General features: G+C 50.2%; 1 protein-coding gene across 1 annotated transcript in view; it reads left to right on the top strand.

Moving 5' to 3' along the window:
- Positions 1-25,067, top strand: part of LOC120390535 (IgGFc-binding protein-like) — a 40,975-nt gene extending 15,908 nt beyond the window's left edge. Inside the window, exons 6-21 of the mRNA XM_039513264.1 lie at positions 373-971; positions 3,977-4,544; positions 5,293-5,876; positions 6,396-6,969; positions 7,239-7,438; positions 8,052-8,193; positions 8,903-9,234; positions 11,043-11,616; positions 16,142-16,740; positions 17,557-18,121; positions 18,496-19,091; positions 19,611-20,181; positions 20,675-20,874; positions 23,040-23,420; positions 24,820-24,985; positions 25,033-25,067. Coding sequence (XP_039369198.1) covers positions 373-971; positions 3,977-4,544; positions 5,293-5,876; positions 6,396-6,969; positions 7,239-7,438; positions 8,052-8,193; positions 8,903-9,234; positions 11,043-11,616; positions 16,142-16,740; positions 17,557-18,121; positions 18,496-19,091; positions 19,611-20,181; positions 20,675-20,874; positions 23,040-23,420; positions 24,820-24,985; positions 25,033-25,067 — 6,686 coding nt within the window. The remainder of the gene's footprint in view (positions 1-372; positions 972-3,976; positions 4,545-5,292; positions 5,877-6,395; positions 6,970-7,238; positions 7,439-8,051; positions 8,194-8,902; positions 9,235-11,042; positions 11,617-16,141; positions 16,741-17,556; positions 18,122-18,495; positions 19,092-19,610; positions 20,182-20,674; positions 20,875-23,039; positions 23,421-24,819; positions 24,986-25,032) is intronic.
- The last annotated feature ends 748 nt before the right edge of the window (positions 25,068-25,815 follow it).

The following is a 25,815-nucleotide window of genomic DNA, read 5'->3' as shown; positions in this document are numbered from 1 at the left end:
CCTGATCAGAGGATCTGAAGAGGGAGGAAGTGGGTAGGGGAAATACTACCAGTGAGTATATCTAACAGTAATGGGACAAGATGGAGCAAATGGAAAACGATGAAGTCTATCAGCCTACAAAATTATCTTCTCCAGTGGATGGGTGGGAGCCCCATTACTTCAGTCTTTTAAAGATAAACTGGACAAAGCCATGGACTGAAGGCTGTGACATCTCTAGTTCTATGGGTCAGAGCTCACTGTAGGTTCAGGAGTATCATTAGGGGCTGCTATGATGCAGAATTTCCAGCTGGGTTCCTCAGACCTGTGCCAAACTGTTTAATGCTACAGGGGAGCAATATTCCCAGAGACCTCAGTGTCCTGTTCTTTTGACAGCTCTGCCCTGCCCGGAGAACAGCCAGTATAAGGCTTGTGGCTCTGCATGTCCTGCCACCTGCAATGACCAAGCAGCCCCTAACAACTGCTCCTCACCCTGCGTGGAGACCTGCCAGTGCAACGAGGGCTTCGTGTTGGACGCTGGGAAATGCATCCCCAAGGCTGGATGTGGGTGCGAGTTCCAGGGGCGTCTGTATGATCTTGGAGAGCAATTCTGGGGGGACAGCACCTGCACCAGACGGTGCCTCTGTGACCCCCAAACCAGGCAAGTGAGCTGCCAGGCCACAGGGTGCAGGACTGGGGAGCAGTGCCGGGTAGAGAATGGCATCCAGAACTGCTACCCCAGCAGCTACGGAACCTGCTCAGCTTCAGGGGATCCTCACTACACCAGCTTTGATGGGAAGAAGTTTGACTTCCAGGGCACCTGCCTGTATCAGTTCACCGGGCTGTGCATCAAAAGCCAGGACCTGGTGGATTTCCAGGTCCTAGTTCAGAACGACCATCGGGGCAGCCAAGTCGTGTCCTTCACCAAAGTTGTGCAGGTCAAAGTCTATGAGGTTGACATTGTGATCAGCAGGGAAAACCCTGGCAGAGTCATGGTGAGTTTATCAAACCTTTCTGCCCTTTCCTGGTCAGTCATCAGACCTGTCTTCCTTTGCCATGTTTAGCCACCGAACCTTTCTTTCTTTCCTGGGGTCAGTTGTCATTCTTTTCTTCTTTCCTGAGTTCGCTCATTTTACATTTTCTTTTACCCAGGACACTGTTATTAGATGTTTAATTCAACCACATTTTCAACACACACTGAAATTTCCGATGTATATTTTGGACTTCAGGTGGCTAACGGTTTTCATACCAAAACTTTTTTGGTAAAAAGTGCAGTTTTGGCGAAACGAAAACACTTTGAGATTGTGTCAGTTTCACCAAATTGTTTCATTTGGAAAGAACCTTAACAAAAAACCCAATCAAATGTTCCATTTTGACATTTTAAAACAAAAATTCAGTTCAAAATTACTTTTAATTTCAAATTTTCCTTTATGATAGTTTTAGAAATAAAATTAAACACACGACGTGCTTGAAATTCAACCAAAACATTTTGTTTTGGGTCAAATGGAAATTTTAGTTCCCCCTCCCAATATTTCATTCACTGAAAATTTTGGCACCTTTCATTTTGGTTCGATGTGATTTTTGTTTGTTTGTTTCTTTGTTTTTTGGTTTTGGAATTGCCAGCAAAGTGAAAAACCTGTTTATTCTCCCAGCTATAATTTGGAGTTGTCTGGAGCTGCATCCAGCTAGGACATGGGCCACATCTGCCTCTCTCTCAGTTCTAGGGTTGCCAACCTTCTTATTTCTGAAAACTGGACCCTCTTCCCCATCTCTTCCCCCAAGGCCCCGTCCCCGATTCGCTCCTCTTTCCCGCCTCCCGCATCACTCACTGCTCTCCCCGCTCAACTCCAGGGTGAGCAGCCCCAAGGGACTTGCAAACCCCACCTCCAGCGAGCTGCCTGGTAGTGCAGGTCAGAAGAGCACTGTAGCCACCCAGGAGCAGCCCCACTGAACTAGGAGGCAGCCCTCCTGCACGGCAGCCTCCCACCTCCCTCTGCGCTGCCTGCCCAGCAGCCCCCTTCCTTGTCTGCTCGAGCCCTTCCAATTGGGTTACCAATTTTGTAATTGCAAAAAACTGAACACCCTTGCCCTGCCCCCTGTCCTGCTCTTTCCCTGAGCCCTGCCTCACCCTTTCTCTGAGGCCCTGCCCCCAGTCACTGCAGCCCCCCTCCCTCCGTCACTTGCTCTCCCCTACCCTCACTCACTTTCACTGGGCTGGGGCAGGGGGTAGCGGTGTGGGAAGGGGTGAGGGCTCCAGCTGGGGGTGAGGGTTCTGGGATAGGGCCAGAAATGAGGGGCTCAGGGTGCAGGAGGGGGCTCTGGGCTGGGGCAGGGGGTTGGGGTGCGGGAGGGGCTGAGGGCTCTGGTTGGGGGTGGGGGCTGTGGGGTGGGACTGGGGATGAGGGGTTTGGATTGTGGTGGGGGGCTCTGGGCTGGGGTAGGGCATTGGGGGTGGGAGGGGGTGCGGGCTCTGGGAGGGTGTTTGGGTGTGAGAGAGGGTTCCGACCTGGGGCAGGGGGTTGGTGTGCAGGGTCTGGGAGGGAGTTAGGGTGCAGGAGGGGGTTCTCACCTGTGGCGGGGGGTTCAGGATGTGCTCTGGGGCAGGGGGTGGCTCCAGGTTGGTGACCCAGCAAGGCTAAGGCAGGCCCCCTGCCTGCCCTGGCTCCACACTGCTCCCACAGGTGGCCGGCATGTCCACTTTTCGACTGGACTGCCCGATTGAAAATGGGACATTTGGCAATCCTGCTCAGTTTCCCCAGCTCAGATGTAATTTCATGTAGATAATCAGCCGAACCTTATTTTCCGCATTGCTGCTATACAAATAAGGCTTCTCCGTGTATGTCCGCATGGCAAGCGGAGCTGAGTGAAATGTGGACTGTGAACCTCACAGGAAGTTTAGATCTTTCCAAATTGTGTTTTCATCCCAAAATGGGGTAAAAAAGTTGAAATGTCAAAATATGCCATTTTAATATGTTCAAGTGAATGAGACCTTTCAAGCAACTCAAACAGGAATGTTCTGATCCAGCTTCTTCAGCCACATTTCAAGATTAAATTGTATTTCCCTACTGCCTGATGGGAGCTGTAGTTCCTGACAGCATTTTCTCCTGGGGGACTATATCTCCCATAATACAACCAGAGTCATGTGATCCCCAGGATGCTCCAAACTGTGGAAATCTATTACTGGGAGCTGTAGTCCCCCAGGGAGCCCAGCCCATAGGACAGAATGGGGACTGGAACTACAACTCCCATAAGGCAATGTGCCATGAGAAAAAGAAGCTTAATTTTTTTTAACTGACTCAAAATGAAACATTGTAGGGCAGTTAAAAAATGAAATATTCCAGTTCAGGTCGAATTGACCAAAATGAATGGTTTTCTTGTCAGGAAAATAGATTTTTTTTCAAGAAATCAAAATTTTCTGACTGCATTTTCTGCTGCAAAAATCATTCTGATGGAGAATTCTGACCAGCTTTTGCAAGTTATTTCTCCTCAGATTCATTAGCTTTCTTCCTTTTCTATGTTCGTCAGCCTTTCTGTGTTTCTTCTCTTTTTTGTGTTTAGTTGCCATAACTTTCTTTCTTTGGCATTTTGTCATTGTACCACATCTCTTATTTTTCTATCTCCAGTCATCGGCGATTGTGCATTGCGCTTCATTTGGGAGGAGGTTTGTATTGACAGTTTTAATCAGTCACTCTGATGACAAAATGGTGGGAATTTTTTAGCAGTCAAAAACATTCCCAAATTGAAAATGTTTGGTTTTGGAATCAATAAAAATTCATTTTCAAACCTATTTAACCTCCAAATGAAAACAGTTAAAAACATAGTTAAAAAGAGTTTTTTAAAAAAGGAAAATAAAAAATGAAGAGAATGAAAATGAAATAAAAATTCACCATTTGGGCTTTATTTTCAACCAGCTCTACCTGTAAAGTTCTTTAGGGGGCAGGTTCAGAGTTGCTTGCTCAGTCTCAGACCATTCTCACTGATCCCTTGGCATTGATCCCAGGTGAACAGCGTGCTGATCAACCTACCATATAGCACCAACGCCAGCAAGATCTCCATATACCGGAGGGGGCAGGCAGCAGTGGTCCAGGCTGACTTCGGTCTCACCGTCACCTTTGACTGGCAGGGCCAGATCACTGTCACTGCTCCAAGCACCTACGCTGGAGCCGTGTGCGGTCTCTGTGGGAACTTCAACGGGGACAAGGGTGATGAGTTGACCACGAGGGGCGGCACATTGGCCCCAAACCCAACGGTCTTTGGGCAGAGCTGGAAGGTGAAGGATATCCCCGGCTGTGTGGAGATTACCAAGGACGAGTGCTCAGATCTAGAGGCTGTTGAGAGACGCCAAAGAGGAATGAATGGGGAGTGTGGGATCCTCCTAGACAAGAGCGGCCCCTTCCGAGAGTGCCACAGCAAAGTCGACCCCGAGGGCTACTTCCAAGACTGCGTGTACGACTATTGCGTCTTCAAAGGCCAACAAGCTGTGATATGCCAGCTTATCACCAGCTATGCCACAGCCTGCCATGCTGCTGGGGTGACTATCTATGCCTGGAGGACCAACTCCTTCTGCAGTAAGTGGAAGCAGCTTGGGACCATCTTCTGGGATGAAAGTTAACGCACGAGAGAAAGAAAACAGCATCTTTGCTCAAGGGAAAGACAAGTTGGTTGGTGTTCAGGGAATAGGATATAAGATGTTCCTGCTCTAGGGGGTGCAGGCTCTGATCCAGCCCCAGGATTGGGGGACTGGCCAGCTCAGGGTGGGCATGGGAGATGATATGGGGCTTTTCCCCTCTAGGGGGCACCAGCTCTGATCTGACCCCAAGACAGGGGAAATAACTGACTCAGGGGCAGGGAATTGGAATTCAGGGCCTGTCGCCTGGAGAGTGCGAATTCTAATCCAGGCCCTGCCTGGGGGTGAGAAGTTGACTCAGTGTGAGTTGTCCAGGGAATGGGATATGGGGCCTGTATTTTGTGAGCATGTGAATCTCATGCAGATCCTTATTGGACAAATGAGCCTGTCACAGAGCTCACGGTAATAACTGGAACTAAATACCCCTGAGTTGCCAGTGTCAGAAGAGGTCAAGAGATGAATGAACCATGGAGACTGAACTCTCCTCTGACAAGGGGTCCAACAATGACATACTGGCAAGGCATAGTATGACGGAAGTTTTCCCAGCAGCTTCCCTTACTGCATGCAACAGACTCTGTTGTCCAGGGCTGTCATCAGGCGCCCTTCTCCAGCCCTTACATTGTTACATAGTTCAGAATCCATCTAGTTCTCTTTTATGGGATGCTAACGTCTTGTTGTTTCAATGGCAGGTCTCTCCTGTGCACAAAACAGCCACTATGAGGTCTGTGCCCGGGGCTGCCAGTCAACCTGCAGCAGCCTCTATGCCCCAGTTCAGTGCTCGGCCCAGTGCTGGGAAGGCTGCGTGTGTGATGAGGGCTTTGTGCTCAGCGGTGATGAGTGTGTTCCTATATCCCAATGTGGATGTGGCTACCTGGGATTTTATTATAAGGCTGGGGAGACCTTCCACCCAACATGCCAGGAGCAGTGTGTGTGCCAGGCCAGCGGAGACGTGGTGTGTAAGGGGTTGTCCTGCCGCCCTAATGAGGAGTGCAAGCTGGTGAATGGCATCCGGAAATGCCAGCCTGTCGGATCTGCAACATGCTCCGCAGCCGGGGACCCCCATTACCTCTCCTTCGATGGGATCGCCTTTGATTTCCAAGGCACCTGCACCTACATCCTGGCCAAGAGCTGCACCAACACCGGGAACCTGACGTCCTTTGCCGTGAAGGTGGAGAATGTGCCCTGGGGCAATGGGAAGGTGTCTGTCACCAAGCTGGTGTCCGTGGAGGTCTATGGGCTCACGCTCACCCTGCTGCAGAACAAGAAGGGGCTTGTCATGGTAAGTCCTGCTCATGGTGATCCCGTGGGTTTGAAACCAGCCAAGGGGCAGCCCCAGTGATGTGGCAATGCCAAGAGGCACTTGTCTCACAGGTCAGTCATTAGAATTAACTCTCTGGGGAGACCCCAACTGGGGTCAAAGACTGAGGGTGTGATCCTGACCTCATTGACACCAGTGTAAATCCAGAGGCCTCACGCTGAAAAAAGTGGACTATGGATTTTGAATGGTACAAGTGACACCAGAATCCAGTCCTCACCCCATTGCAGTGAGTGGATAATTGCAGATTAACCTCAGGGAACAGATCAGAATCCAGACCTGACCCTGTTACTCTGAAAGAAGTGACTGTGGTTTTACCTTGGGATCAGTGAAATGAGAATCTGGCCCTAACTTAATTCAGTTCAGTGGAGTCACTACAGATTTGCCCAGGTGTCACCAAGACCCTGTCTTGTGCCCATAACCCACCCCTACAGCATCCACTCCCTCGGCTCACAGGGAATGCTCTGTCTCTTCCAGGTGGACGGGGTGTCCCACAACCTCCCTGTGGTCGTGGCCGATGGGCAGCTCCAAGCATATCAGCACGGCGGGAACGTGCTGGTGCAAACAGACTTCGGCCTCACCGTGAGCTACGACCTGGTTTACCATGCCAGAGTCACCGTCCCAGGGAACTACCAGGGCCAGACGTGCGGCCTGTGCGGGAACTACAACGGGCGTCGGGACGACGAGTTCCTGCTCCCCGATGGCAGGGCGGCCCCTAACGTGGCAGCGTTCGGTTCTGCCTGGAAAGTCCCAATCCCGGGGGTGGCCTGTGCGGACGGATGCACCGGGGACAACTGCCTGGTCTGTGAGGAGAGGAAGAAGGACATCTTCAAACAGCGCAACTACTGCGGGCTGCTCACGGCCCCCGATGGCCCCTTCGCTGCCTGCCACGGCACAGTCAGCCCCACTGTGTATTTCAACAACTGCCTCTATGATCTGTGCCTGGGCAATGGGGACTCCCAGGTCCTGTGCCAGAGTATCCACAGCTACGTGACGGCCTGCCAAGAGGCCCGGGTCACCATCCAGCCCTGGAGGAGCGCCTCCTTCTGCCGTAAGTGCCGTGATGCTGGTGTAGCACAAGGGCCTGTCCCACTTGTTCCAATGCCTCTGGGGGGTGGGGACAGCGATTCTAGGTATCTCATTCCAGGCCTCTGGGCTTCTTCAGAGACTCCTTTGGGTGGGAACCAACAACTTCATGTTCCGTTATAAAGGTGACCTGGTCCTCTCGTCCCTGTTAGATTCTCCTCTCCTTCATGTCTGTCCCTCTAAGCTGTGGGGTGAGATCTCTCCAGCCATCAATTACTTCTCTCTCTGCTTTAGCTCTGCCCTGCCCGGCCAACAGTCACTACGAGCTGTGCGCCGACCTCTGCACCACCACCTGTGCCAGGATCACCGACGCCAGGAAGTGCCCAGACACCTGCGCCGAAGGCTGCCAGTGCGACGATGGCTTCCTCTTCGACGGCCAGGGTTGCGTTGCTCTGCAGAGCTGTGGGTGCTTCAACAAGGGACTATATTACAAGGTACCGCCCCCTGCTGGGGTATTAACTCCTATCCATTCGCTTCCTCCACGCCCTGCTCTTATCGGCCATGTTGGATCAGACCGTTGTCATTTGCCAATGGCCAATACATAAATCTCTATAGAAAGGCAAACAACACTAATGGTACAATTCTCTTTCCATGAACCCTGGCTCTGAAAGTGGAGTTGGGTCTAGTGGATTAGAGCAGGGTGGCCGGGAATGATAACTAATAGCTTCTGTCCCTTGCTCTGGGAGGAGAGTAGGGCCTAGTGGTTTAGAGCAAAAGGGGGCAGGGATCCAGGACTCCTGGGTTCTATAGCCAGCTCTCAAGGAGAGTGGGGTCTCTGTCAAATCAAGTCAGGGATTTTATCATTGAATTTTGGATGAGGGACTTGACAGTCAAGAGGTAAAGAAAAGAGCAAGGGGGGTGGGAGCCAGGAGTCCTGGGTTCTGTTCCTGGCTCTAGGAGAAGAGTGAGATCTAGTGAGTTAGGGACGCTGGGAGACGAGATGTGATTTCTGTACCCATATATGGGCTACATATAACTGAAAACTTCCTCACTGTAAAACCATATTTGTCTGGGTTACATTGTCTTAGTTCTCCTTTTTTCAAACAGCGCAACCACACGGTCCTGAAGAAGAAGTGCCAGCAAAGCTGCACCTGCATTCCTGGCCAAGGATTCACCTGTGAGGCCCACAGCTGTGCCAGTGATGAAACCTGTGAGATCAGAGATGGAGTCATGCAATGTATCAACAAAGGTAAAAGAGAGTGAGTGAAAGAAGAAGAGAGGTGATTGTAGAACTGGACATTGGAGCAGACTCAATTGAGTCACAACAGATGAGGGTCTGGCCCAAAGTAGAGTTTCTGTCCTTAGATCTAGGAGGGGAGTGGGGTCAAGTGGTTAGAGCAGGGGGACTAGGAGCCAGTTCTCCTGGGCTTTATCCCTAGTTCTAGGAGGGGAGTGGGATCTAATGAGTTATAAGGGTAGGAGATGGGGGGCTGGGAGGCAAGACATGAAATCAAGTAATTGATTTTATCCTTGGCTTTTGGATCAGGGACTTGACAGTCAAGAGGTAAATAAAAATCTCCTCTGTTTCTGCCTTTTAGGTCATATGTTGAGGTCCTTACTCTATCTATTTACTTAATCCCTTCTCAGGCAGAGCTTCTATCCTGCATCTTAGCAGGAGGTTAGACTACATGACCCTTTCGGTCCCTTCTAACCATCTGATTCCATGATTCTACAGAAGCCAAGGGAATTTCTTCCTCATCAATCACTGAGCAGGGACATACAGTTTAGGTCTCTCATCTGTAGCAAACTGTCTGTCATTGACTCCTCTCTGGTTGGCCCCTCTTCCGAATGACTTTGGTGGGCCAGTTGGTTCTGGACAATAACTGAGCCTATGCTGAACCAAGCTTGCCTGGCATCTAGCTCTCACTCATGGACTCCTGGGATTTCTTCCCTTTCAGATCCTTGCAAAGTTCTGAAGTGCCGGACCAAGGAGACGTGCAAGATCGAGAACGGCCGTGCAACTTGTGTTCCCAACTTCACTGGAACCTGCTGGGGCTGGGGGGACCCGCACTATCACACCTTTGATGGGCTGAACTTTGACTTCCAGGGCACCTGCACCTACACCCTGGCCAAGTACTGTGGGACTGACCCCACCCTGGTGCCCTTCACCATCAACGAGAAGAACGACAACCGGGGGGGGAATCAGGCTGTCTCCTACGTGCGCCTGACCAACATCTATGTCTACGGGTACAACATCGCTATCTACAAGAAGGAAGTTGGGAAAATCAGAGTGAGTAGAAAATGCAAAAATGATTGGAATAAAAACATCTTCCGATCCACACCCCCAAATATATCTATCTTTGAATCCATCTCCCCTTCCATCCTCCTACATATCTATCTATCTATTCTCATACCTGTGCATCCATCCTCCCTTCCATCTCCGTACAAAGCTCTTTATCTATACATCCCCATACACATCTATCCATCACTCTGTCTATCCCCCACAGACATCTATCTATCTATCTATCTATCTATCTATCTATCTATCTATCTATCTATCTATCTATCTATCTATCTATCTATCTATCTAATCCCCCACAGACATCTCTTTTTCTCTCCATCCATCCTCTCCATCCTCATGCACACATAGATAGATAGATACCAAATATATTTTGGAGAATTGCAAAATCTTTTTTGTTCCATTCATACAAAAAGGACCAATATTTTTCTTTTCAAGAATTTCCACTGAATCATGTCATTCATTTTGAAATGGGCAATTCAAATTATATTTAGAAATTTCAGAATTGAAACATTTTGGATTTTCATTGAAAAAAATCCGCTTTTTGTGGTCTCAAAGTGTCCATGAAAAGAAAAAAGATTCAAAATGCCAACATCACATAGGAATCTGAACAGCCAAGAAATGAACCGATTTTAAATGATATGCTCCAGCCCCCTGGGTCCTACCAAGCCATCAGGGCAATCTTGTCTCCATGAACCACATGGGCCACCTGGTCCCCTTGGGCATCCCAGAATTCCTGTTCCACCAGTCTCCTTAGGTCACATTGTCCCTCCAAATCAAACAGGTTAACTGGTTCCTTGGATTGAGCACACTGAAGGACAGTGATGACCAAATGCAATACAGGGCCATGGTGGTTGAACACTAGGAAGAACAAGATGATGAGGCCCAAACCCAGTACAGTGCAATGATGACCAAAACCAACACAGAAGAAGGATGAGAATGACCCAACCCAACAAAGGGTGATGAGAAATGACCACCAAGAAGAACAAGGACAACAATGACCAAACAGAAAGAAAAACAAAGATGATGATGACCAAACTCAATAATGGGCTATGATGAATGTCCATAAAAAAGAACAGAGACTACAGTGATCATACTCAGTAAATGACAGGAACAACCAAAGACAAAAACAAGGATGACCACGGCTGAACACAATACAGGGTTACAGTGATTGAACACAAAGAAGAACAAAGATGTTGATGACCATGCACAAAGAAGAAGAAGGATGCTGACAGTTTGTATTCAGAGAAAACCAATAATAAAGAAGCCAAGTTTTTCATTTTGAAAAATTGTTTTCATTTAAAACATTTTGACCATCCCTCTCTCTCTCTCTCTCTCTCCCCCCCCACCCCGCTCTCTGGTTTTGTACTGCCAGCCAACACCACAGTATCCAAGCATCCTCTGCATAAAATATATACTGACAATAATAAATGCTCTGGTGAAATCCATGGAGTTTTGGGTTATTCTCTTTTTGGACTATACAAAACTCTACTTGAGGTGGGATTTTTGTGGTGAGTTGGGTGGGTTTCAAGCTGTGAATGTCGTCATTATGGTGAAAAAGCTTTATGATGGGGAGGGTCTTCCAGCATTTCCTAAAGTTGGTCAGACTCTAGATTTATCTATTCTGCACTGGGAATACGTTCCACAGCCAGGTCCCTTGGACAGAGAACATTTTATCCCTGAGGACTCAAGTGCTTAATTCTGGGCTTTCTAATCTTTATTGTCCCAGAGGAGCAGAACTCTTGTAATAGGTGAGATGAAAAGAGAAATAACCACTGTTTTTTTCCTCCTGTCTCTAGATCAATGACGTGACCACCAGCTTGCCGGTGACCCTTGAAGACGGTAAAATCAAGCTCTACCAGAGCGGTCTCAATGCTATCCTGCAGACAGACTTTGGTCTGCAGGTGTCGTATGACTGGAATTGGCACCTGATCATCACCCTCCCCAGCAGCTATTATGGGGCCATGTGCGGCCTTTGTGGGGATTTCAACCAAAACCATGGAGATGACATGACATCACCCAACGGTACCAGATTCTCCTCCATCGTGGATTGGGCCAAGGGCTGGAAAGTCAAAGACCGGGACCCTTTCTGCTGGGATGTTTGCAAAGGGAAATGCCCAACGTGCGATGAGAGCAAGAAGGAGACCTATGGGGGCAATGAATATTGTGGTTTGATCAGCAAAGCACCGGGAGGGCCCTTCAGAGAGTGTCACCCCAAAGTGAGCCCGGAGGACATTTTTGACAGCTGCATCTACGACGTGTGTCTGAACGGGGGAGCCAAGAACATCCTGTGCCAGGCGCTGGAGGCCTACGCAGCCATCTGCAAGAAACAGGGCATCACCGTCTATGACTGGAGGACACCATCCGGCTGTGGTGAGCTCTGTGCTTTGGTTTCTTTATTGACAAAAGCAGCAATAAAACAAGCCAATCTACTTACTCTACTGCTTGAGGAGATGTTGAGGGGGCTTAGCATCAGGCAGATAATCTTAGATACTGCACCTTGGCAACTAGGCACTATGGGGATGTGTGCATTAGAAATCCCGAGAACAGACTAGATAGATTGACAATGGATAGACACATGGGTTTGGTAGATTAGATTAGAGAAAGAGAAAGACTCAGTATATTGTAGGGAGGAATAGATGGATTGCATGGTTAGGGAGATTAAATGGATTTAATGGCTGGATGGATGGATTTGATGCACAGGGAGATTAAATCGATTAGAGGTAAAGATTGGTAGATTAGACATTAGACAGATGGATGGATAAATTAAATGGATTAGGTTACAGTTGAGACAGATATAGATACTCATGAGTGTACACATCAGATGTGTGCTGTACACACTCATGGGTGTAAACATCAGGTATACACATTAGATGGAGGCATGGGAGACAGAAAATGACTGAATGATCAGTAAGGAGAATTTCCATCCCATGGGAAATTCTGATGTTTTAATATTTCCATTTGTCCCCAAATGGGCCCAAAATGTCAAAACATTGATGTTCTGAAAAAAATTTAAATTAAAAAATGTCCAAATGAAATAGTTAGATAGAAACAAACATAATGATATTCCTAAATCGAACATTTCAGATTGGGGTTCTGAAAGGAAACATTTTATTTCACATCAACATTAATCTCTGCACCTGCCTGAGCAGCCACATGGGAGCTGTAGTTCCGGACTCCTTATACTCTGATTCTCTCCTATGGGCATTGCTCCCTGACCATCTCTCATGATGCAGATTGGTCTCTCTCTGCCCCATTATGGACCACAAGAATTCTGCCATTTCTTTTTAAATTTCCCACAGAAATTTTAAATTTTGACATTGTCTGATGGAAAAAAAAAATTTTCAAGCTTTTTCAGCCAGCACTATTAGATAATTGCATAAAATCATACAACTGGAAGGGACCTTGAGAGGTCATCTAGTCCGGTCCTAGAATCAGCATGGACAAGCTGGTTGGAGCATGGTTAAGGAATCATCCCTGAGCAGCTAAGTTCCCTGTAAGCTGCGCAGCCGCACGGCCGCAAAGTAGGCTAGCAAGGGCCGCGCAGGTGAGGAGAGGTGCCCCTCCCCCGGTCCGGCCCGGCTCAGCCCCGCTGGAGCTGCCATGGCTGGAGAGAGGCGCCTCTGACTCGGCCCTGAGCTGCTACAGTGAGAGAGGGCTTGAGGGAGTCCTCTCTCCCCACCGCAGCCTTGGGGCAGCCTGCACCCCAAACCTCCAATCCCCGGCCCCACTCCAGAGCCCTCTCCCCCAGGCAGAGCCCTCATCCCCCCACACCCAAACCCCAGCCCTGAGCCTCCTCCTGCACCCCAATCCTCTCATCCCCAGCTCCACCCTAGAGCCTGCACCCCCAGACAGAGCCCTCATCCCCCCACACCCGAACCTCAGCCCTGAGCCCCCTCCTGCACCCCAACCCCCTCATCCCCCAGCTCCACCCTAGAGCCTGCACCCCAGCCAGAGCCCTCATCCCCCCACACCCGAACCCCAGCCCTGAGCCCCCTCCCACACCCCAATCCCCTCATCCCTGGCCCCACCCTAGAGCCCGCACCCCCAGGCAGAGCCTTCATCCCCCCACACCCGAACCCCAGCCCTGACCCTCCTCCCGCACCCCAATCCCCTCATCCCCAGCTCCACTCTAGAGCCCACACCCCAGCCAGAGCCCTCATCCCCCCACACCCGAACCCCATCCCTGAGCCCCCTCCCGCACCCCAATCCCCTCATCCCCAGCTCCACCCCAGAGCCATCACCCCAGCCAGAGCCCTCATTTCCCCACACCCGAACCCCAGCCCAGACCCCCTCCGCACCCCAATCCCCTCCTCCCCGGCCCCACCCTAGAGCCCGCACCCCAGCCACAGCCATCACCCCCCACACCCCAACCCTCTGCTCCAGCCCTGAGCCCCCTCCCACACTCCAAACCCCTCAGGCCCAGCCCCACAACATGAATTTTGTTGTGTGCACCAATATGGAGGTGATGCATTCCACACATGGTGGGAAAAATTGCTAATTACCATTTTATCAATGACTTAGATGCAGGAGGGTGCAAAAGGGGGGGCAAAAGGGTCAGCACGCGAGCTCCTCCAGCCCCCAGGGCCCTGGCAGGGTGAGCATGCTCTCCTCCAGTGCTGGAACCCCGATGAGAGCTGACAGTTCCTTTGTCCCTGGGACCCCAGCGGGGGCACAGAACTTGCCCCTCCAAAAATGCTGGAATCTAAATTCCTATGCACGCCCCTGCCCAGAAGAAAACATCAAATCATCACTGATCAAGTTTGCAAATGACACAAAAGTTGGGGGAGTGGTAAATAAAGAAGAGGACAGGTCACCGATTCAGAGCAATCTGGATTGCTCGGTAAACTCAGTGCAAGCAAATGATATGTGTTTGAATACAGCTGAATGTAAATATGTAAATCTAGGAACAAAAAATGTAGGCCAGACTTACAGGAGGAGGACTTGATCCTGGGAAGCAGTGACTGTCAAAAAGATTTGGGGGTCACAGTGGATAATCAGCTGAACATGAGCTCCCAGTGTGACGCTGTGGCCAAAAGAACTAATGCAACCCTGGGATACATAAAGAAGGGAGCAGAGAAGTAATTTCACCTCTAGATTTGGCATTGGTGTGATTGCTGCTGGACTCCTGTGTCCAGTTCTGGTGCCCACAGTTCAAGAAGGATGTTGATAAATTGGAGAGGGTCAGAGAAGAGCTAGGAGAATGATTAAAGGATCATTTGTAGTGCTTTATAGTGAGAGACTCAAAGAGCTCCACTGATTAAGCTTAACAGTGGTTAAGGGTTGACTTGATTACAGTCTATAAATATCTAAATGGGGAACTAATATTTAATAATGGGCACTTCAGTCTAGGAGATGAAGTTATAACACACCCCGATAGCTGGAAGGTGAAGTTAGACAAATTCAGATGGGAAATAAGGAGTAAATTTTTAACAGTGAGAGTAATTGACCATTGGAACAATTTGATAAGGTGCATGGTGGATGCTCCATCACTGACAATTTTTAAATCAAGATTGGATGTTTTTTAACAGATTTTCTGTAGGGTTTATTTTGGGGATGTTCTCTGGCCTGTGGATGATCACAATGGTGCCTTCTGGTATTAAACTCGGTAAATGTAGCCTACACTTAGAAGACCATGGTTCTAATCCCTGTTCTTCCAGCTGCTTCCTGTGTGACTTTGACAGGTCATTTCTTCTGTTTCCATGTGTACAATGGGGATAACAGCACCAATCAATCTCCTAGAGCTGGAAGGTACCTTGAAAGGTCATCAAGTCCAGCTCTCTGCCTTCACTAGCAGGACCAATTTTTGCCCCAGATCCCAAAGTGGCCCCCTCAAGGATTAAACTCACAACCCTGGGTTTAGCAGGCCAATGCTCAAACCACTGAGCTATCCCTCCCCTGTCTCACAAGGAGGAGGGAGGGTAAATATATTACATATCATGAGCTGCTCAGAGAGTATAGCAATGTGTGCTATATAATTACCTAAAATAGGCAGATAGTCTCTCATGCAGTGGATTTACTGATTTATTGGATTATATGGCTTGATTAGATAAATGGATTTTTTAATGGATGGATTGAATGCTTTAGAGAAGTGTCCCTCAACCATTGAGTCACGACACCCCCCTACCCCTCAGCAGAAGTCACAAAAGACAATTAAGGGGTCTTGGGAGGCATTGAGCATTTTATTACAATCAAAAGTAAAGACAATCTCACTTTCTCCTCCCCCTGTGCATCCTAACGCTTCAAGGTCAAGTATGCTCGGCCAACCTTTGGAAACACTTCCACGTTACGTAGCTGTATCATTGTATTCATCAATATATTTTTTGCTCTTACCAGTAAATGTAAGGAGGTTGTGAAAACGAATGACTTCAAATACGGGGTTGTCAATATTGTGTAAGAGGGATGTAACTGAGGAACAGAAGAGAGGGATGGATTTGCTGGGTGGATTGGATGGAAGAGAGGGATGAATCAGAAAGAGATGGAAAGGTGAGATCCATCCAAAATACTACCTGGAAATACAGGATCTACTTAACCGCTTGACTTCAGTGGCACAGGTGCTGAGTCCTAGGCCATCTGGCGTGGGTGGGGCTTCCAGGTGAGGCCTTGACAAGTGAGGGCTAATCTGCTCTGGGTGCACTTTGCAGATCTTCTTGGGTTTTCTATAAGAACAGAACATTTCCCTGCTCTCCCAGCTAGCAAACAGCCTTCCCTAACTGGGTTGTTCACTGTGCTGGGCTCCTGAGGTGGCCTTAGTGTGGCTGCTTGTACATCGGGCCTGTGATATAGAGGATGCCAATTGCACATTAGAATTTGTCTCTGGCTCTTGCTGCATCTAAGAAGGTGGTTTTTAGTTCATTTCCTATGATGTTAAATCTCTCCATCTCTGACCCCCTCCTAGTCCTGCCCTGCCCTGAGAACAGCCACTACGAGGCCTGTGGAAACGCCTGCCCAGCCAGCTGCTCTGACCGAACTGCCCCCTCCTCCTGCCAGGAGCCCTGCGTGGAGACCTGCCAGTGTGACAACGGTTATGTCCTGAGTGCTGGCCAGTGTGTCCCCGTGGGGAGCTGTGGCTGTGACTACAATGGCCGCTACTATAAACCCAACGAGGAGTTCTGGGCTGATGAGAACTGCCGCTCTCGGTGCAGATGTGACCCCAGCCTGGGCATGGTGGTTTGCCAGGAGACCAGCTGCAAGGCCAGTGAGAGATGCGCCGTGATCAACGGGGTCCGTGACTGCCACGCAATCAGCTACTCCACGTGCACAGCCTCTGGGGACCCTCATTACACCACCTTTGACGGGAAAAAGTACGATTTCATGGGCACCTGCATCTACCAGCTGGCTAGGGTCTGCTCCGAGGACCCCACGCTCACCCCATTCAACATCAAAGTGGAGAATAACAACCGTGGCAACAAGGCCGTGTCCTACACCAAAACGGTGACCTTGGAGGTGTACGGCAGAAGCATCACTGTGAGCCAGCAATATCCCCGCAAGATCAAGGTAGGGATGGAGAGCCACAGGACTACTCGGGGAGCTGTGAGCAGGAACTCTTCCTGTTGATACATTGCCCCTGATTTCAGCCCCCACTGTAGAACCATGTCTTGTGTCCACTGTCCACTGAGCTGGTGGGTGTATGGGAAGTAACCGAGTGCCCCTTTGTGAATATATAATGAATGATTTTCTCCTCCCTGTAAGTGCAGTTATGTCATTGTAACTCCTCTGCACTCAAACAACTTACTCATTTAGCTGGAGATTGGGCCCAATTGACTCCGGTGGAGCTGTGGCCGCTTCATGCCACTGTGTTATCTGGCCCCATTGACTCCAGAGGAATCAACAGCCCTAAAAGCTTCCTCTGCTAAGGTGCTTGACCCTGATTTCTGTTGTGCTAAGGCCTTTTGCACTGCTCTGCCAGCCAAAGCTGAAATAAATTGCCCTTATCCCGCCCAAGAGGTGTGAAAGGGACTTAGTGTAACTGGGAATTCAGACCTTCACCATCCCTGACACGTCTTTTCTATACGAATAGCATCTTTGTGGACTGGGGGAGGGATAGCTCAGGGTTGTGAGTTCAATCCTTGAGGGGGCCATTTAGGGATCTGTGGCAAAAATCTGTCTGCGGATTGGTCCTGCTTTGAGCAGGGGGTTGGACTAGATACCTCCTGAGGTCCCTTCCTATGATTCTATCCTTCTACATTCTCTCAGGACTAGACCCCACTCCCCTTGCAGATCCAGGGATAGAACCCAGGAGTTCTGGATCCCCACTCTCTGCTTGCAGTGTTCATTCAAAATTAAGCCCCGGTCCTGCCACATCTGTTCCAGGTGGATGGAGTCTTCATGGACCTGCCGTTCTACCAAGAGGAGAAGCTACAGGCCTACGTCAGTGGATCCCACATCGCCATCAAGACCGCCTTCGACCTGACGGTGACCTTCGACGGGAGCAGCCTGGTCCGGGTCACCGTGCCCAACACCTACACCAACGCCCTCTGCGGCCTCTGTGGCAACAACAACCAAACTGCCAGTGACGACCTGACCATGAGGGACGGGAGCCGGGCGGCGAACGCCATCCAGTTTGCAGAGAGCTGGAAGGTGGGGGAGGTCCCTGGATGCTTGCCCAGTTGCACCAAGGACTGCCCAGTCTGCAGTGAGGCTCAGAGACAACCCTACAAGGGAGATGGATACTGCGGGGTCATCACCAGAGGGAACGGGCCGTTCAGAGAGTGCCATGAGGTCATCGACCCAGCCCCCTTCTTTGACGACTGCGTCTTTGATACCTGCCAGTACAAGGGTCACCGTGACGCTCTCTGCAGCGCGATCAGTGCCTATGTGACAGCCTGCCAGGCCAAGGGCATCCAGATAGGGCAGTGGAGATCGGCCTCATTCTGCAGTGAGTGTTGCTAATTGACTTCGCTTTATGTGTGTGTAGTGTGCATGTGCAGCACCCTCTACAGAGTGGGTTCAGAATGGCTCAGCCATGTGTCCTGACTCCCAGCCCACACTGCTTTAACCCTCTAGACCTGACCGCCCTTTCACATCTGGGATACAACCCAGGAGATCTGACTCCCAGCCTCCCTGCTCTAACCACTAGACTCCAATCCCCTCCCAGAACTAGGAATAGAACCCAGGAGTCCTGGCTCCCAACTCCACCAGAACAATCCTATTCTAAGTGATGTGAATTGAGAGAGATTTCCTTCAACTTACCTTTGCATTTCTTCTTTCTCTCGTCCCTATCTGCACGTTCGCTCTGATCTTCTCCTGCAGGTGCCACCTGCCCTCGTAACTCCCACTACGAGCTCTGTGGGAACAGCTGCCCTGCCACCTGCCATGGCCTCTCGGCACCGGACGGCTGTGATGCTCCCTGTGCTGAAGGGTGTTTCTGTGACGCCGGGTTCCTCCTGAGCGGAGACCGGTGCGTCCCCGTCGCGCAGTGCGGCTGTGTGCACCAGGGCAGGTACTACAGGAAGGGAGAGGAGTTCTACGCCAGTGCCTCCTGCCAGGAACGGTGCCGGTGCAAAGACAACGGGGTCGTCGAGTGCCAGGAGGCCTCCTGCGGAGCAAACGAGCAGTGCAGGGTGGAGAATGGAATCCTAGGCTGCCACGCCATGGGCTGCGGCAAATGTGTGGTGTCTGGTAATCGACACTATCTGACCTTTGATGGACGGGCCTTTGATTTCCAGGGCACTTGCACTTACAGCTTAGCCAGAGTGTGCAGCAGTGACGCTGGGCTGGCAAACTTCTCCGTGGTGGTAGAAAATGAGAGCTACGGTAATGGGCAAGTGTCAGTGGCACGGCTGGTGGTGGTCTCCGTTCATGGTTACACCGTCACCATGGAGAGGGGAAGGAAGTGGAAAGTCACGGTAAGTCCCTCTTTGACATTATTCTCATTGTAGCCTAGAGCAATGGCTCCCAGCCTTTCCAGACTACTGTACCCCTTTCAGGAGTCTGATTTGTCTTGTGCACCCCCAGGTTTCACTCACTTAAGAATGACTTGCTTGCAAACTCACGCATAAAAATACAAAAGTGTCACAGACACACTAGTACTGAAAAATCTCTCCCCTTTTTACCATAAAATGATAAAATAAATCATTTGGACTATAAATATTGTATGTACATTTCAGTGTATAGTATAGAGAGCAATAGAAACAAGTCACTGTCTGTCTGAAGTTGTAGGTTGTACTGACTTCACTAGTGTTTTTTATATAGGCTGTTGTAAAACTGGGCGAATATCTAGATGAGTTAATGGACCCGGTGGAAGACCTCTGCGTACCCCTGGTTGAGAACCACTAGCCTAGAGTGACTAACACTGTGTGTTGTAACCAGGACACAGCTGCTGAGTCCCCACTAGTGATGGGTGAATTTCCCTCTCATTGGCACAGGTGGACGGGGAGCTCTACACTCTCCCGCTGGCTATGAACGATGGGAAACTTCAGATCAACCAGGAGGGGAACAACATCATTGTCCAGTCTGCCTCTGGCCTCAGAGTCCTTTATGACACCTCCTATTATGTCCTAGTCTCCATCCCCAGCTCCTACAAGGGACACGTGTGCGGCTTGTGCAGCAACTTCAACGGCGACAAGAACGACGACTTCCTGCTGCCCAGTGGGAAGAGCACCCAGAACGCGGATGAGTTCGGGGCCTCCTGGAAGGTGCCTGTTGATGGTGCCACGTGCACCGATGGCTGTGGGGAAAGGTGCCCGGTCTGTGATGAAGCTCAGACAAAGCCGTACCAGGCTGACAGCTCCTGTGGGTTGATCAAAGCGACATCAGGTCCCTTTAAATACTGTCACTCGCTGGTCAGCCCTACCGAGTATTTCAACCATTGTCTCTATGACATGTGTGCTGCCAATGGAGCAAGAGAAATCCTCTGCCAGAGTATCCAGGCCTACACGGCTGCGTGCCAAGCAGCTGGAGCCATAGTCAGTGCCTGGAGAACAGCCTCCTTCTGCCGTAAGTTTACAGAACAATCTACAGACTGCTCTTATCTTCAGCTGTATTTGCAGCTAGTGATATGTGGTATCACAATCTCTCTGCTTGTCAGATACCTTTGCGAGGAGTGAGTAGCTGGGTTGGGAGCATGCTGCAGGGGTGGGATGGCTGAGGCAGGCCTGGTCTACACTACACCTAAAAATTAGATTGACCTAGCCACATCGCTCAGGGCTGTGAAAATTACACACCCTGTGTGACATAGCTAGGTCGACCTAACTCCACTGTAGACACAGCTGTGTTGAGGGAAGAATTCTTCCATTGACCGAGCTATCATATCTCAAAGAGGTAGATTAACTACATGGATGGGAGAGCCCCTTCAGTTGATGTAGGACGCATTTACACCAGGGTGCTACAGCAGAATAGCTGCAGTGCTGTAGCTGTGCTGCTGTAGCTGCTGTAGTGCAGACATAGCCTCAGTTTTTCATTCGTTTCTCATTTGCTTCTATCTCTCCAGCTTTCACCTGCCCAGCCAACAGCCACTACGAGCTGTGCACTAGATCCTGTGATTTCACATGTGCTGGCTTGTTCTCCCCTGCCCAGTGCACTGCGAAATGCTTTGAAGGCTGCCAGTGCGACGCCGGCTACGCATTCAATGGGGAAACGTGCACGTCCATGGAAGGATGCGGCTGTGTGCGTGACGGACGCTACATCAAGGTGGGTGCTGGGATATGAGTCGGCTGTCATCCTCGATGCTGTCATTTGGCATTGGATGCCCTTGTAGGTGTGGGATTGTCCCAGCTTCCCACTGGGAGTTACAGTGATTGTGTGTCTGTGCCCTTCAGTGCAGCGAGACATAAAACCTGCAGCTAGGTCCTGCCTTCAGTCACCCATGTGACTTCTGCTGCACTCAGTGGCATTGGGTTAGAGGAGCATCCAAACACCTGCCCTGTGTGATCCTTGCATGTGGAAATGAAACTATGCCATGCGCTAGGGATTCATCACAGGAAAACCGTGGGACTGGATGGAAAATGGGATATGGAGCCTTTCCCCACTAGAGGGCGCTGGGTCTGATCCGGCCCAGCGCTGGACACTGGCTGGCTTAGGGAGGTAGGGAAAGGGACATGTTGCCTTTCCCCTCTAGGGGGCTGCAGGTCTAATCCTGACCCCAGTTAGGGTAAATGACTGGCTTGGAGGATGGGGAATGGGACAGGTCCTTTCCTGTCTAGGAATTTCATAAACTTATCATGCTCCATCTTCAACCCAGTCAGGAAGCACTTCACACCACACACAGTCAACCTGTGGAAGTCGCTGCCAGAAGATGTTGCAAAGGCCAAAACTATACCTTGGCTATTTGCCAAGATTTTCAGGGCCTCAACCCCATGCTCCGGGTTGTCTCTAAGCCTCTGACTGACAGAAGCTGGGAGTGGATGACAGGGGATGGATCATGCACTAATTGCCCTGTTCTGTTCATTCTCTCTCCAGCATCTGGCACTGGTCACTGCCAGAGACAGAGTATTGGGCTAGATGGACATTGGTCTGACCCACTATGGCCATTCTGATGTTCTCACTCGAGTTCAGTGGTTCTTTCAGCCCAGGTTGGCCGACCCATCTGGGGGTGGGGTGGGGTGGGGGTTGGGGTGGACCCTGGGTGCTGTTCACTCTCAGGCTGGTAACAGGCACTTTGCCATGAAGACACAGGCTAAGTCACTGATCGCCCTCCTGTGCCACAATTCACGGGAAGAATTCCAGTGTCATGGACTCAGAGGGACTGGTCTATGTGCCAGCCTGTAACTAGTCCCTTGGGGTGACCCCTTTAGTGTGCCGGGCCCCAAGGACCCACACAGCTCCACAGGGGCAGGCCCATGGCCCCGTGAGTCCACAACTGGCCTTTTGGGCACCAGTGATCCCTTGTCTCTCCATGGCTCCCTGCAGCGAGTCCAGCCAAGCTGGACTCCTGTGGGAGTTTTGTTCCTATCTTTTCAGGGTGCAAAGCCCTCAGTGAAATGTGCAGCGACACCAGGAGGACACCAGGAGGCCCTGGCTACAGCATCTGAAAGGCCTTGGGTTAGCACAGAGAAGCAAAGGTCACGGCAGAGTTCAGGCTGGCTAACGCCCGGGCTTCCTTCAGTCATGCTGCCAGAGGAACCATGTCGCTTCCTCTCTTTGTCTCTGTCCCTTTGTCTCCATCCCAGGAGAGAGCCCCTGTGAGCTAAGCTCTTCACCCAGCCACCCAGCACCTTTCCCCTTCATTCTCCAGCTCAGGGCCTTTGCTCTGCTTCCTTGCAGCTAAATTCCCGTCTTTGGTAGTTGGTCAGTGCAGGTTTCCATTGGGTTCCCATTGTCTCTTCCAGACCCTCTGTTCACATGCCTAGACTTTATTCCATTTGTTAATGACTCTAGCCTCCAGCCAGGTGGCTACATGAGTCCAAAACCTCACCCCTTCCCTTTATACAGTACAAAGCGCCGAGGGAAACTGAGGCGCACAGAGACCTGATAAAATATTACCAAAATTCCCACATTTATTGCAGCAGAAAGCACCACAGGATATGCCCCCAGACGTCCCAGTGGCACGCACGGTGGAGCTCAGCACCAGGGGGGACAGAGTAATTTGGGTAGGGGTTTGCGGTGTGACTGCTTAGACCTGGGCTAGGCTACCCCAGAGAAAGAAAGATCTCCCAAGATAACTCTGCAGTAGACATACCTTTTGGGGCAGGGACTGTCTCTCACTATTTATACATACAGCACCCAGCGGAATGGGACCCTGACCTCGGCAGGTTACTGTAATTTAAATAATCAAAGGGAGCTCTGAGTTGATCCCATCCTGGGAATTTTCTTCTGCTGCTTTTCTGTAACAAAGTTGTTTGGGAATTTCCCTGCAGGCCGGGGAGAGCATCATCTCTGGCGCTTGCTCCGAGAAGTGCACCTGCCAGGCCTCAGGCGGGCTCGTCTGCGAGCCACACAGCTGCCCCAACAAAGAGATCTGTGCGCTCCAGGATGGGGTGCGCGGCTGCGTGAAGCAGGAAGGCCGGTGCACACTGCTCCCCGGAGCCCAGCTCACCTCCTTCGACGGCGCTTCGGGAGGAGATCTGCACAGTGGCGCTTACGAGCTGGCCTCTCTCTGCAACGACAGCGGCCCCTCCTGGTTTAGGGTGGTGGTGGACATCAGGGCATGCAGCGACGGAGCAACAATGGCTGGGACAACCACCTACATTTTCTTCCGAGATGCTTTCATAGCTGTGAAAAGGAACAAGGAGACCTGGGTAAGAGGGGACCATGTTAGAACAGCCTGAGTCAAAGGGGCAGGAAGTTCATTCAGCTGCCACCAAAATGATGAAAAGACTAGAAATTACAGTGATGTTGATCCTAATCACTGGGGCTGATCTGGGCATCTCAAAGCTCAATTCATTCAGCCTCATGAACCCCCGGTGTTGACAGGATGTGGTGTACAGACTTGGGGGGATGACATGAGTTATTGATGAACAATTATTCAGTAGCAAAGACTGAACTAGAACCCAGGAGTCCTGAATTTCCCCTGTTCTAACCCACTAGAGCCCACTCCCCTCCCAGAGCTGGGGCTGCAATCCAGGAGTCCTGACTCCCAGCCCCCCTCACCCCTGCTGTGTCCCACCTCAAAGGTTGGAGGAGATGCAGGGAACTGCTCTAGGAAGAGTCTCTGTGAACCAGTAGGTTCCCTGGGAGAGATCCCTCCATTCACTGGGGCAGCTGTCCATTGTGGGAAAGACCCCCCGTTCATGGGGGGACCTGTCCATTGGGGGGAGGCGAGATTGCCCCCTGGGGAGAGAGGGAGGAATCAGAGTCAGTATCATGGTGTCACATTCAGAACTCAGTAAACTGAACAGCTGTTTGCAGTGTTGTTGTAGGCGTGCTGGTCACAGGATATTAGAGAGACAAACTGGGTGAGGTGATACCTTGTGTTGGACCAATGTCTGTGGGTGGAAGGAAGGAGCTTGCGAGCTGTACATGCCTGAAGAAGAGCTCTGTGTAGCTTGAAAGCTTGTGCTGCTACCAACAGAAGCTGATGCCATAAAAGATATTAGCTCACCCACCTTGTCTCTCTCTTGATTGCCTGCCGTCATTGATGCAAATAAGTGCAGGTATCATTAATCAAATATGTAAATTAAGGTATTAAACATTTGCATAAAATCTCTACAGTTCTTTTTGCACTAAGAAACACTGTTGCTCACAGGTCAATAACACTGAAATCAGGAGGGACTTTAGCCAATCAAGTTGCCTATGCAAATCAGTGCACCTTGATTGGGTATTGACAGATTGGAAAAAGTTGCTCTCCAGAGCACTGTTTATTGATTGGCTTCTCAGTCAGTCATAGTGTTTTCTGCACCTCTCAGTCTAAGACTATTGGCTTTTGTTGTGCCCCATACGCTCTAGTCCCCATTGCCTTATAATGGGGCCCATAGTCTCTAGACCCCATTGCTTTTTATTGTGACTCATAGACTCTAGATCCCCTTACCTGGTATTGGGGCCCATGGACTCTAGATCCCATAGCCTTAGGATGGGGCCTATAGACTCTAGATCCTGTTGCCATGTAACGTGGCCTATGGACTCTAGTTCAGCTCCTGGCCTATTTCATTCACCTCCACATTCCCCAGCTCTCCTCTGACCTATGTCTCTGTGTTCCAGGTGAACGGGCGCCTGGTGCAGCTGCCAGTGAACGTCTCCGATGCCGTGTCTGTGAGCAGCTCTCAGGGGGGCGTGGCCGTGGTCCAGGCCTCGGGGATGCAGGTTCTGTTCAGTCCCAGTGGGGGGGTGACGGTGAGAGTCAGCGAGAGCCTGGCTAACAAGCTGTGTGCGTCCTGCGGGAACTTCAATGGTGACGTCTCCGACGACCTGCAGTTGCCCAGCGGGAAGGTCGCAGGAAACATTGCTGAGGTCATCGATGCCTGGAAGGCCAGAGACTTCTCCGGGTGGTGAGTGGCTCTGCAGATGCTGCCCTTTCCATGATCTTTCTATGATGGTCTATAGGTACCTCCCTGGGGAGGAAAGTGGTTGAAATTCCCTGGCTTGTGCTGACTAGATGATCTAGTCCCTTCTGGCCTTAAAATCTATGAATCAATTGCAAAGGAATTTTCCCAGTCCTGAAGGAGGCTGACTAACTCCTCTCCTGTTTTTGTCTTTTAGTGACATCTAAAGAAAATCCTGGCTGCTGAAGTATCTTCCCTCCCTGGAGTGAACCCCACTGCCATCTTAACTAGGAATTGCTCATAGGGCCATAACTGTAGCCCTCGTGACTTTCTGTGTCCTCTAGGGTATTTAATGAGGAAAAAGACTTTGTTCTGATTGTCAATAAAAACAAATAAACCTGCGGATATGTGAAGCAATAAATTCATTTTTGCAAACTTCATCCTGTGATTTTATTATAGCAGCCTGTTTCTTTCTATCTTAAGGTAATTTCCTGACTCAGAGGAAGAGAACAAGACTGTCTTTTTGTTCCGTGTCTGTACAGCGCTGAGCACAATAGAGTGAAATTGCCATACAAATAGTTAACAATAATAATAGTGCATCCTGCTACTAAAACTTGTTAGTGTAAGCAGAGTCAGGATGAGCTCTACCCTGACATCTGGTGGTAGATTATGGGGAGTGCAGAAAGAAGTTTCAAGTATTTGCATTAGCATTTCA

This window comes from Mauremys reevesii, linkage group 24, assembly GCF_016161935.1.
Source record: "Mauremys reevesii isolate NIE-2019 linkage group 24, ASM1616193v1, whole genome shotgun sequence".
Classification (NCBI taxonomy): domain Eukaryota; kingdom Metazoa; phylum Chordata; order Testudines; family Geoemydidae; genus Mauremys; species Mauremys reevesii.
This window is presented reverse-complemented; position numbering and strand designations above follow the sequence as displayed.